The sequence below is a fragment of the Loxodonta africana genome, chromosome 8 (assembly GCF_030014295.1).
Source record: "Loxodonta africana isolate mLoxAfr1 chromosome 8, mLoxAfr1.hap2, whole genome shotgun sequence".
Lineage (NCBI taxonomy): Eukaryota > Metazoa > Chordata > Mammalia > Proboscidea > Elephantidae > Loxodonta > Loxodonta africana.
In genome coordinates this window covers 72,994,567-73,007,970 of record NC_087349.1, presented here as the reverse complement: position 1 = coordinate 73,007,970, position 13,404 = coordinate 72,994,567, and the positions used below count along the sequence as shown (strand labels likewise).

The window sequence follows — 13,404 nt, the reverse complement described above, 5'->3', positions numbered from 1 at the left end:
TTATTGCATGGATAAGAGTCCTCCAGGAGGCAAGGACAGTTTAACATTCCTGTGTGAAATACATGTAAATAGAATCGTAGTGGAATAAAATTAATTGCTAAACTCAACACTAAACTGCCATTCGATTTCAGAAGACTGACTAGAATCCAGGTCTTTTAAAATCCTAATTCCTTTTCATTTTCATGATTTAAAAATTGTCACTGACCAAAATAAAATTTTATTTGGATAATGCAAAAGTTCAAACATTAAGCACTATAGAAAAATATATGCCGACATCTCTTCACCACTCAGAACTTTATATAATAAATTCCAATTCCTCTCCTAGGTAATTATTGTTATTCATTTCTAGTTAATCCTGCAGGAAATGTTTATGCACATGCAAGGCAATATACTTTTTAATCTTCTTCTTTTGTACTTAGAAGGAAATTTATATAATTAAATGCTTACATTAGATAAAAAGAAAAACATGTCATAAAGTTTTATATGCACCTATTTTTATAAACATGTTGTAACTGCAAACTTTTCCACTACATGTATTTGTTGTATATTGCTGATAACCAATTACTCTAAAACTTATCATTTTAAAACAACAAACATTTGTTATCTCATAATTTCTGTGGATCAGGATTCCAGATCCAGCCTGGTGGTATAGTGGTTAAGAGCTGCAACTGCAAACCAAAATGTCAGCAGTTTGAATCCACAAGGCCTTCCTTGGAAACCCTATGGGGCAGTTCTATTCCAACCTATAGGGTCACTGTGAGTCAGAATCGAGTCGACTGCAATGGGTTTGGTTTTTGGTTTTGTAGCTCAGGGTCTCTCACAAAGCTGCAGTCAAGGTGGCAGCTGGAATTGCCGTCATCTGGAAGCTCGGCTGGCAGGTAGAGTGGAGTAGGGGAGGCTGCTTCTAAGTTCACACACACGATTGCTGGCAGGCCTTGGTGCCTTCTAGAATTTTATCAATTTTATTAATCTTTTCAAAGAATCAGCTTTTGGTTTCATTCATTTTCTCTATTGTGTTTATTTTCTATTTCATTGATTGCTACCCTTCTCTCTGCTTGCTTTGGATTTAATTTACTCTTCTGTTTTCTTCAGGTGGAAGTTTAGATCATTGATTTGGAGGCTTTTCTTTTTATCTAATGTGAGCATTTAATCACGTAAATTTCCTTTTAAACACAAAGAATCCCACACATTTTGGTATGCTGTGTTTTAATCTTCACTGAGATAAAAGTATTTTATAATTTCTTTTGTAATTTCACCTTTTATTCAAATATTTGGGGATTTGCCTGATATCTGTGATTGATTTCTAGTGTTATAATACCGTGATTAGAAAACATATTTTGCATAATTTCAATTCCTTTGAATTTGTTGACATTTGTTTTACGGTCCAGAATAATTTTTATCTTGGTGAATATTTTAAGTACCCATTAAAAACAAATACGTGTGCTAATATGGTTGGTGGAGTGTTCAGTAAATATCAATTTGGTTAAGTTGGTTGATAGGGTTGTTCACATCTTCTGGATCCTTACTGATTTTCTTTTTATTCTATCAGTTATTGAGAGATGATACCCCTGTTCCATTGTAATAAAGGAATTTGTCATGGTTTCTTCTCTTATTTTCATATTTAAATTTGTGAAATGGAATTTATCCTGGTATACACAGTGCGATGTGTATCCAACCTTTTTTTTCTTCTTCTTTCAGCACTAAGTATTTCATCATTAATATTTTAATGATAGCATGATCAGAATGACATTTAAGAAAAATTAGTGGATATGCAAAATATGTAACATGTTTTTAAAATACCTAACAGATATTTAAAACTAAAAAGGGGGGAAATAATAATGGAGAGAACATTAGAGCGAGAAAAAAGTTCTGAAAATTCATTTTTTTATGACAATACGTATTTTATACATATATTTAGTTAATATTAATATTCTTTTCTTCAGTTTGATTAGAATTTTGTCCCTTTGGATACCCTGTCTAATCTAGAAGTTATTTTGAAGCCAATTCTCTAATGATCTTGTGAAAACAAATGAACAACTAAGACTATAAAAAAGTGGTGGCTTTGCATAGGTCCCTTGTTCCCTGAATTTTTCCTCAAAGTGAATGCTATCAAGTACGGCTTCTTAGGTGAAGTTCCTGGGATGTGCTACTTCTTACTAGAATATTCATTTCTGATTTGCAGTATTTAGCTCCTTGCAGCTGGTTTTCTTAGATTCACTAAAATATTGTTTTGCTTACTAGTCACAAATTTCACACAAAAGTGAGTGTTCTGTCTTATTGGGATGAGGAAAGGTCTGTAAAACAATAGTAGCTGAGGATTAAATATATACCTTTTGGCTTTCTATCTCAAAAATCTATGAGGAAAATTAGAGAAGAAATCTAATGCTCCATATTAAAAATTAATAAGCATTATCTCTACCAGCAAAAAAGAGAAAAATTATAAAATTTTATATTAATCAGGCTGTATGAAACTGCATTTCAAATACAAAAGATTAATTTCTGTGAATGATTACATATAATGTGAGTTCTTAGGATTATACAATATCATAGAAAAATGGCCCTTCATTAATACCCCAAATGTTCACCTTTTTAGAAGTAGATCCACCCCCATACTGCTTTTATATGTGTTGCAGATGTTTCTTTAGGCCATATCAGCTTTGGGTATGAAATTAAAACAGCAACTCCCTAGATCACCCTTTCTGGGTAATTTCTACAAATCCTATTTAGCCCTTCGCCCACCAGCTGCCCTGTTGTTGTTATTAGTTGCCTTTGAGTCAATTCTGTCTCACAGCGACCCTGTGTGTGCGGAGTAGCACTGCTCCATAGGATTTTCAAGGCTATGACCTTTTGGAAGCGGATCACCAGGCCAGTCTTCTAAGGTGCCTCTGGGTGGGTTTGAACCACCAACTGTTTGGCTAGTTAATTGGGCACTTAACCATCTGAACCAACCAGGGACTTCTATAACTTACTAAAGGTAGGGCTCCTAAGTCTTCTTGATATAGCAGTTCCTAGTAATTACTGTCATCACACTCGCTGCTTACGCTGGACAACGTTGCTCAGTAGATACTTCCTCCCTGTATTGCTTGTGCTGCTGAAGCTGTTATCTTTTCTGATATTACCAATACTTTCTCTGAGTACTTGGGTTTGAATTTGGGAAAGCGGTCTTTCACAGCTCAGGCTTAAAATGGCAGTCCTGCTCAAGATGAATTTTTTTCCAGTCTAGTGGTAATGGGGAAACCTTGGTGGCATAGTGGTTAAGTGCTAAGGCTGCTAACCAGAGGGTCAGCAGTTCGAATCCGCCAGGCGCACCTTGGAAGCTCTATGGGGCAGTTCTACTCTGTCTCATAGGGTCGCTATGAGTTGGAATCGACTTGACTGCAGTGGTTTTGGTTTTTTTGGTTTAGTGGTAATGGTGGAAACCCTGGCGGCATAGCAGTTAAGTGCTATGCTGCTAACCACCAGCAGTTGGAATCTACCAGGTGCTCCTTGGAAAATCTGTGGGGCAGTTCTACTCTGTCCTATCGGGTCTCTATGAGTCAGAACCAACTCAACAGCAATGGATTTTTTTTTTTTTTTTACCAGTAATGGTGGGAGAGAGCTTTAAGGAATCTCCCTGCTTCTTCTGATGTCACCCCATAATATCAGGCATGCTCCCACTTTAAGGCCTTTATACTTGCTATTCCTTCTGCCTGGGTGTATCACAAGGCCCACTCTCTCACTTCTGTCTATTTTCTGTTTAATATCACCTACTGAACAAGGACATCCCTGACCACCTGTTAGAACAGCACATCACCTCACTCTTCACCCAGTATTCCCTATCCTCCTTCCTACATATTTTCCTCCATAGAACTTATTTTCTAATATATTTGCTCATTTTGTTTTTGTTGGCTGCCTCCCTGGAATGTATATTCAATGATAGTTGGGATTTCATTCATGTTGGGTCCACAGTGCCTAGAACTGTGCCTGGCACTGAGTAGATGCCAAATAAATACTCAACAAATGAACACTCCTTTGGAGTGCAGCTTCTTATTGGTTTCTTACCATGCACACAAGCCCTAGAAGCTACACAAGACAATTCACCTTTAGCTCATAATGGAACTGGGACCACTTTCCTAGGCGAGTACCAGAGAAAGGTGAGAATTCCTCCGATAATTTTCTCGTTCTTCCTCTTTCCAAGAAAGTGTAGCTTTTCCTCCTGAACCAGTCACCCCAAGGAACCCATCACCAAAGTTGGTTTCTACTTTGTTGGTGCTCCAGTCACTATCCCAACCCCTGTGTTGGGGGGCCCTTGTTTCATATGCACTATGAAATATTTAAAATCTTTCATGGTTGTCTAACCATGGAAAAGTTGTTATAATTTTGACTATTTAATGAAGATGAATTAAATAATATTGGATTTATATTTATTTATGCATGAAAGTATTTAACCTTAAAGTTAATAGTGTAATTAACTCACATATCAAATTTGAATAAAATGCCACAACACGAAGCCTTTCAAAGAGAAATGTATTTTAATGATAAAAGACAGCATTAGCAAAGAAGTTTTCTTATACATATCTTTTGTGATATTAAACATATATACTGTCAAATATATATATACCTAAGTGAATAAGCATACATATTAATTTTTCATGAAAGAGCTGTTCTTTCAAAGGCTTTTAAAAGGGCAAAAAAGTAAAGTTTCTCTTAGAAAATGACACTGAAGAGTTAATGACATCAAAGGTCACGTTGACTAAAGAAGGAAACTTTTAAAACTATCTTAACATAAACGTTACTGTAATATAAAATGCTTTTGAATGCAATACATAGAAAAGAGAATAACCTCGAAGATATTATGGCTTTCTTCTCTGGCACTTTAAAGAACAATTTTGGCTAAAGCCTGCTGAAGTATAAAAATTCCTACTTGATGAGTCCCCCTAGATTGCACAAAGCTTTTCACTTTTAAAAGGCCATATAAAAAGATATATATCAGTTTCCAGAAGAGGTAATATTGGTCTATAACAAAAGTTTACTTCAGGTCATTCTAATACATTGACATTAGAAATCCCTAGTTTAAACAGATTTTTAAACCAATACTAGGCCATAAAAAAATAACCGTATGGATGAGGTTAATTGTTCAAAAGCAAAAAAAAAATAATAAGAATTTTTTTTTCCAGAACAGCAATGGGACAGCTACCCCATTTACGTTTTTATGTAAAGATCAGTTTTACCACTTGCTGGAATCCCAGCCCAGGAACCAGCCTGTGAATGTGGGTGGCTCATGGCCCTGTTTTATGATGACAATTGGTGTCCTCTTGTCTCTTCCAGAAGGGTCTGTCTCAAGGTACATTTTGGCTAAAAAGAGTTGCAAAGACATATAAATTCAGCTGGTTTGATTAAACTAAAATAATTACACAATGAGAATTCTTCCAATAAAAGTACTAAATCAAATTTTCATTGCCCCCAAGTAACCAGAAGCTATTCCATGTGAACAATTTCTTTTATTGATTTCTCTCAGCTGCCATGCAAAGTATCACGGGAGCCTTTCATTGTTACTTGAAAGAATTCCAAGCTTTACGAAATTATCTTTATGGCATAATTATCCCTATCCTTCTTAATGCAAGAAAATTGTGTTAGAAAGAACAGCATTTCTCAAAAGGAAATTGAAAAATCTAGGTTATAACAGTTATGGAGGTTTTACTATTCTCATAATAAAAAAAGGTTTAAGTAGATTTCAGTTTTTCAGAGTAAATTGATATAATTATATTCTAAATTAAGTAGTTTTTTTTTTTGCCTTTTATTGTTACTTAAGTTTATTTTGTCTTTCAGTTTGGAAAAAAAAATGACTCTTTAGTTCTTAGGATAAGAAGACAGATATTTCTTGTTTTTGATATGTATTTTTGGAGGACCTGGTGGAAAAAACAGGAGTCAGGCACTCAGTAATAACCATTCCAGGTGGTTTGTGAGATACAGCTTACCAGACTTCAGAGATTCTGTTCGTTCAACTTCATTGGCATCTTTGCCAATCCAAATAAATATCTGAAAAAAATAATAATAATAATAATAGCAGCATATACTGTTTTGGGAGTGTTACTCAGTGCTAGGGCCAACTATGCCCAGTGCTTGACACACTCTGCTCATTTAAACTTCACAACACCCCATCAGTAAGGGGTGTGGAGACAGAGGCTCAGGGAAGTTCCTTCACTTGCCCAAGGGGAAAAAAAAAACACTCGTTTAAATCCAGGCATTTTGACTCCAGATTTCACACTCTACTATTTTATACTTATATGGTATCGTATACTTTATAAAGCAATCTTTCAAAAAACAACATATTTGCTTTGTTTTGCATCAATCTCTGGGGGTGTTTAGGGTGGTCATTATTATTTCCTAGGTGAGGCTCTAAGATCCTCTGACTTAAGCCTGCTGTTTTACCACCTACAGTATTGTGTTCCTGTCACACTTTGGTGTGTCTAATGTTTAAATAATTTAAATAGTTAATTTTTTTTAATGGATATAATTATATATTCTGTATGCATTCTTCACTTTGTCAAATGTGTGCGCTAAGTACTTTAATGCTGAAAAATTCTCCTAAATTACTTTATATCTAAAACACTTTAAATTCAGTTGTTCAAGCAATTTTAGTCAAATTAAGCTCTGATTATATTAAATTCATACTGAAAATGCTGGACTATTTGCTTGCAGGACAGAGAACAAACTAGGGCAGCTGGTAATATTAATGAAAAGTATGATTAAAAAAATGAAATGCAGAACAGGAAATATTCTAAAGACTCTGTGACTACAGAAATAACAGAATTGGCGACAAATGGGAATAAATACTTCTGAATATGGAAATACTGTAATTCTTATAATTCTTAAATAAACAAAGGAGTCTTATTGACATGGGTTTTAAACCTCCAGAAATGAATAATCTTGGGAAGGACCTGTGATAGGATCCCCAATTTAAATGTTATTTTTAGCCTGAAAGTTAAGGTGTAATATAATGGAATGACTTAGCAATTAGAAACAGACTTACGTGACCATCTCTGTGGCTGACTCTAAGACTAGGCCTCATTCAGATAAGAGTGTCATCATCGTTCTACATAACTCCGTTCCTAACATATTTCTTTTTTCATTTTACGATTGTTAGCTTATATAGATGTTAAGAAAAAAAAAAGGATTATCAGATATGGCCTGTCAAATCATCATTAATTTTCTCCAAAGTAAAGATTAGAGATCTAAACAATAACATATTTTACTGAATACATTCAAAACCCTTCTACGTCTGCTCCCATTTATTTCTTCCCTAGGGGAGAGATTCCCTCCATGACTTTCTGTCAAATTTCAAGAAAATTTCTAAATATTTTTGCCTCCCTGATAACATACCCGAAAGTCACTTGATGCATTTATAAATGTATTAATGTATAAACAAATGGGTAAATGACGTTAACAAATGAAAAATAGGCAGGTAGAAGTTTTTTGTCTAAAACTATAGAGTCAAAGATAGTTGCCATAGAATTATTTACTTATTAAGAAATTGACTTGCCACACGTATTCATTTTATTTTCTGCCAAACTGTGTTGACTTTCTTTTAAATACAACCTAAATCCCTAGGTCCATTTATTATTGGACTTGCCATTTTCTCAAAGCAGATTCTTGCCAGGTCCTGACCGTAAGTACACTTTCTTGTTATGAGCAAAATATAGTTTTACCTGTTCCCAAGCATCTAGTAACATGACATCATCTTCTGCTAGATCATCCTGGGTGAATTCTCCTGGAACCTCCTCAATCTGAAAAGTATTAAGAAGCTTTGTGATAAAACGTGTATTATTTTAGAGCGTAGCTAAAATAAAATTTGGCAGTCATTTTTTTTTTTTTTCCTTGTCTTCGAAGTATCATGGATTGAATTGTGTCCCCCCAAAATATGTGTCAACTTGGTTAGGCCATGATTCCCAGGATTGTGCATTTGTCCTCCATCTTGTGATTGTAATTTTATGTTAAAGAGAATTAGGGTGGAATTGTAACTCCCTTAGTAAGGTCACATCCCTGATCCAATGTAAAGGGAGTTTCCCTGGGGTGTGGCCTACAGCACTTTTTATTTTACAAGAGATAAAAGGAAAGGGTAGCAAGCAGGGAGTGGGGGACCTCATACCACCAAGAAAGCACTGCTGGGAGCTGAACTCGTACTTTGGACCCAGGATACCTGCCCAGAGAAGCTCCTAACCCAGGGGAAAATTGATTAGAAGGCCGACAGAGGGAGAAAGGCTTCCCCTGAAGCTGGTGCCCTGACTTTGGACTTTTAGCCTACTTTACTGTGAAGAAATAAACTTCTCTTTGTTAAAGCCGTTCACTTGTGGTATTTCTGTTACAGCAGCATTAGATGACTAAGATAGTAATAAAGATTTAAATTATTGTTTATCTGTTTAATCAGGTATTACAAACTGACAGCCTGAAGGGTGTCTTATTTTGGTGCAGTGGGTAAGTGCTCGGCTGCAAACCAAGAGGTCAACAAGTTCGAATCCACCAGCTGCTCCTTGGAAATCCTTTGGGACAGTTCTACTCTGTCCTATAGGGTCCCTATGAGTCGGAATCCACTCGAAAACAATGGAGGTTTGGTTTGGTTTGGTGCTTAATATAAACATTGAGTTTGAATGCCTTTCAGTAGGGCATACGCTGTCAATCTGACCACTGTTCTCTAAACTTCCAGATCTATCTGACAAGTTGCTTCATTCATCATGTTGTCTGCCTAGAACCTAAAGACATTTGAGTTTATAGCTTGAGTATTAAATTTTCTTTCATTTTGTAAGTCAAGATTATTTTAATAGAATCAGCAAAGTTATTTTATGAAATCAATATTATTTTACAGTGTCATTGTCAATAAAATGACATAATATTCCATAAATAAAAATTTAGTATTTTTATTTTTAATATGTTAAATTGTATTCGCTACAGTTAACATTAAATGGTAATGGGATGGGTTAGTTTTTTTTTTTAACACCAGTAGGCATTTATTAATCTGAACTCAATATTATTAAAAAATCGTGGGAGGATTAAAAATTCTAGAGAATTTTTTGAGAATCCTGATCCTCAGGCAGGTGTGATCAGTTGGACTATGATTCCCAATTCTTCATGCCCTCCTTCAACCATGTGACCTTGCAGTGCAGTCAAGTGGGTGGAGGGGACTGTGGCCTTGGCTGTTTGACATGCTTTGGCCATGTCATATTAGAAAAACTGGCACACAGGGGCCCCCTTGTGCCCCTAAGCTCTGCCATAGGAAAAGCAGGCATGAACCCAGCCTGCAGCCTGAAGCAGAACCTCCCAGTTGAGACCAGTCTAGATTAGCCCAATCTCAAAGAACCTGTAAACCTCGGTACGACGGTACATGTTTGTCATTACAATTTAATAAGCTTTTGAGATTGTTATACAGAAAAAACGATCTGGCCATTTACAGATGGAAAGAAGTCTGGTCATGTTAACTTTATACAGAACATTTACCAATCACACACTGATTAAGGGAAAAATCATAAATATTGTGTACTGTGTGCCAGACACTGTTCAAATACTTTACATCTCATAGCTAGTTTACTATTCATAACAACTCTGTGAAATAGGTACTACGATTGTGCCCATTTTACAAAGAAGAAAACCATGGATCATGATTTAGGAAATAATACTGGAATCATTATTCCCTGTCCTTGAGCATAGAGAATGTGACCCAGCTGGAGCTGGGCTCACAAGGACACATCAACTGGGCCCTGAGGTATAAATACAATAGAATAATCTTGGAAATATCTTTTAGAGAACTTTTCACATAAGCCAGAACAACAACAAAAAAAAACTTTCCACTTTTATCTTTTTCTATTGACATTTAGTGAATAGAAGTTTGTTGGACCAATGAAGACTGTCCTAACTGTCATTACTGAAACCTGTACCAGTGATTGTCAAGAAAGGCAATTCAAAATGTAGGATCACATTTTCTAGCCATTCCATGAAAAGGTGAAGCTTTCAATGGTTTTGCCCATTGGTAATGTTAATATATACTGATGACTCTGTAATATTCTCTGGACAGACATGGCTGTGGCAGCATGCGTGTCCATTTTTCCATTCTTGCCTATTCTGTAATATTCTCTGGAACTCGGACAGACATGGCTGTGGCAGTATACTTGTCCTTTTGCCCATTCTTGCTTATTCTGTAGTATTTCCTTGGACTCGGGCAGACATAGCTCTAGCAACATGCTTGTCCTCTTCCCACTTCTACATTTTTGAATATATGCCAAATAAAACTTTCTATTTGCTTTACTAAACTTTGTGATTTTTTTCCCCTACAACAAACAGAGAGGGCAAATAATCAGCCTAAGATCACACAGCTAGTAGGTAATATCTCCAGGACTAGAACACAGGAAAATTGGTTCTAAAAACTGTGCTTGAAACCAATAGACTCTGCTGCCTCACCTGAATCTACATATCAAAAGCCTGTTTTTGATGGTGATGCTGTCTTGTTTGTTTGTATCAATCCCTTTCCTTAAAGGGAGTCCAATCCCAGAAGGAGTTCCAAATTTCAAAACAAGAAAATGAATAGATGCAGAGGAAAAGAACATTTCTCTGAAAGGCTAATATATGCGCATGATACAAAAACAAAGACTAATAGACTTGTTTTTGAAACCTAACTGAGAACAAAGCCTGGGTACTTAATTTTTAAAATACATCATCAGTGTAAGCAAACATCTAATTTAGAGCAACATTAGCAAATAATACCAATAAAAAATTATAAAAGCATATGCTGAAAAAAAGTTGTTTGGATGCGATATCAAATTAACAGTCAATGCATTAAAATAACAGGTTTTTCTCTGACGAACAGTTTAGAAAATACAGCAGTGCTGAGATTTCCTACAAAGTAGGTGAACAAATTAAACAGCATGGTGCCCAATGACCAACCTTTTCTCACAATCTTATTTTTTAGGTCAAATCACTTAGAAGTTTCAAGTGTGGTTTGTACATGAAGAGTTTCTTCTTCAAAGCATTTTATTTCTAATAATCGAGGTGCCTGTGAAGGTACTTAAGGAATTTTTGTGTGTGTGTTGAAAAACAGAGCTTGTATTCACCAGGATGTGTTGACCAAACCTGTGGATCAATTTGTACATAGAAAAGGAATTTGTCCTTCAAATGAACAAATTTACACAAAGGCCAAGCATGACAAACAGAGAAAGCAGAATTTTTTCTGGTTAAACCGGAGACAGGAGCTACAGCCCAGGATGATATTCAGAGCCCAGTATAAAATCACTCTTGTACATAGATACCATTACCTCGAATTGCCTGGAATTCAAAGCCTGTAAATGATTATAAGACAAAACACTCCTGTTGATTTCAGTTAATATGCAGGTGCATCTATAGCTTTCTGTGATTTTGCCCAATGATCATAATATTTCCATAATATTTTTTATTCAGTTGACGTGGTAAAATTTCTTATTCCTCTGGGAAACTGAAGTGTCAAACTTGCCTGATACTGACAAGCAAGACAGCACCACCATCAGACTCAACTCCTGCTGCCCACAGAAAGGGTCAACCCATTAAATCACCAACCACATATGTATTCATACAGCACCTACCCCAGGCTGGCACAGGTGCGAAGTAGATCATGATTAGCAGCTAATAGTTTTAAGAGGACCTTGATTTAGATCGTGCACTACAGTGCCCCAATGCTTCCACAGCAGTCCTTGGGTGGCACAAATGGTTAAGCGCTCAACTACTAGCCAAAAGGATGGTGGTTCGAACCCACCCAGAGGTACCTTGGAAGACAGAACTGGCGATCTGCTTCCAAAAGGTCACAGCCTTGAAAACTCTAAGGATGGGTAAAGACTAAAGGAACCCCTGTGACTATCGTCCTGAGATACACTTCAAGCTTTGTACTGAAATCACCCCTGGAGGACACCCTTCAGCTAAATAACAGATTGGCTCATAAAACAAGCATATCACCCATGAGTGCTGTTCTGCTTTAAAAAATCACCTGTATGAGCCCAAACAGTCAACATTTACCCTAAAGCAAAGATAAGAAGGTAAGGAGGGAGGAGAGGCAGGGAAGCTAGATGAAAGGAAATGGAACAACCAGAATGGAAATAATAAGAATGCTGACACATTATGAAAATATAACCAATGTCACTGAACAATAAGTATGTAGAAATTGTTAAATGGGAACCTAACTTTCTGGATAAACTTTCACCAAAAAAACATAATAAATATATTTAAAAACAAAACTATGGAATAGTTCTATTCTGACACACTTGAGGTCACTGTGAGTTGGAATCCACTTGATGGCAATTAACAACAACGTCTTCACACCAATGCTTTCGCATTATGTTGTTGGCCCTTCCACTCACCCTGTGTGAGCAAAGATTGTCATCTATGATATGCAGGTAAGCAAAATCTGACAATCAGATAGATAACATGGCTAGAACACCTCCCAGTGCTGTTTAGATTCTATCCCACTATTTCTCAAGACACTTACAATGAACCTTCCAGTTTTGTTTGAGCAGCCATAAAGCCGAGGGGGATGGTCTTCAGCCTGGGTTTCTAGTAGTGGTGAGGTCTGGTAGTCTTTTTTCCCTCCAAGGGAACTCCAAAATTCCTCTGTGGAAAACACACTGAATTATCCAATGCATTTTCAGGAGCATATGATGGTATTGCTTTACATCAACAAAAATAATATCATCTCACCTTGACTTAATGTGATTTAAGAAGTTACTTAAGTATTCTTAGGTACTGTCCCCCACTTTGCAATCTATGAAGGGATTCTTAATCCCCTATAACCATTAAAAAGTCACTATTTGTAAAAAATACAAAGCATGTGATTAGCAATCATACAAAATATAAATTCTGGTTGGTTCCTTTGGCCTCATAGTACACACCTGGTTCCTCCCCTTCCTGAATCTTTGTGGTTTTGCACTTGAGGACATTTGCCACATACTCTGCTCCTTTCTCCTCCTCCTGGCTAGCACCTCGTCCCATCCAGGTGTAGCCATTGTTTTGTTGCAATTTCAGGACAAAAGCATCATTGGAATTCAATGAATTTGCATCAACATCAACCTAGAGTATAAAAAAGAAAATAACACAATGATTCAAATTCATCACTGCTCATCCCATTAAACATGTCCCAGACACTGTGACAGTGACAAACCGTCATAGCCTTCTGTCCTGATTCCAGGACATTAGTTTTGGGCAGCACTGGGATGCCATCACCATGGTGTTTGAAACATTCAAGTTGGAGCAGTTTGGTCTGTGTCACCTTAATACCCCACTGCTCACAGATGGTGACACAAGGCTCTCAGAATAAAATTAGGCAAAACTAAGTGAGAATGAATGGAAGATCTGGAAAAGTGACAAGAGATATTTGAAGATACCGTAAGAACAACGATGGGTTACAACTGTTTGGAG

The 13,404-nt window shown here is 36.4% G+C and overlaps 1 protein-coding gene across 1 annotated transcript in view; it reads right to left on the bottom strand.

The window, feature by feature from the left end:
- Nucleotides 1–4,533: 4,533 nt before the first annotated feature.
- The window catches only part of SCIN (scinderin), a 75,196-nt gene continuing 66,325 nt past the window's right edge, over nucleotides 4,534–13,404 (bottom strand). Inside the window, exons 12-16 of the mRNA XM_003407107.3 lie at nucleotides 12,879–13,056; nucleotides 12,479–12,600; nucleotides 7,689–7,766; nucleotides 5,958–6,018; nucleotides 4,534–5,334 (exon numbers count right to left, since the gene is read on the bottom strand). Coding sequence (XP_003407155.1) covers nucleotides 5,207–5,334; nucleotides 5,958–6,018; nucleotides 7,689–7,766; nucleotides 12,479–12,600; nucleotides 12,879–13,056 — 567 coding nt within the window. The 3' untranslated portion in view covers nucleotides 4,534–5,206. The remainder of the gene's footprint in view (nucleotides 5,335–5,957; nucleotides 6,019–7,688; nucleotides 7,767–12,478; nucleotides 12,601–12,878; nucleotides 13,057–13,404) is intronic.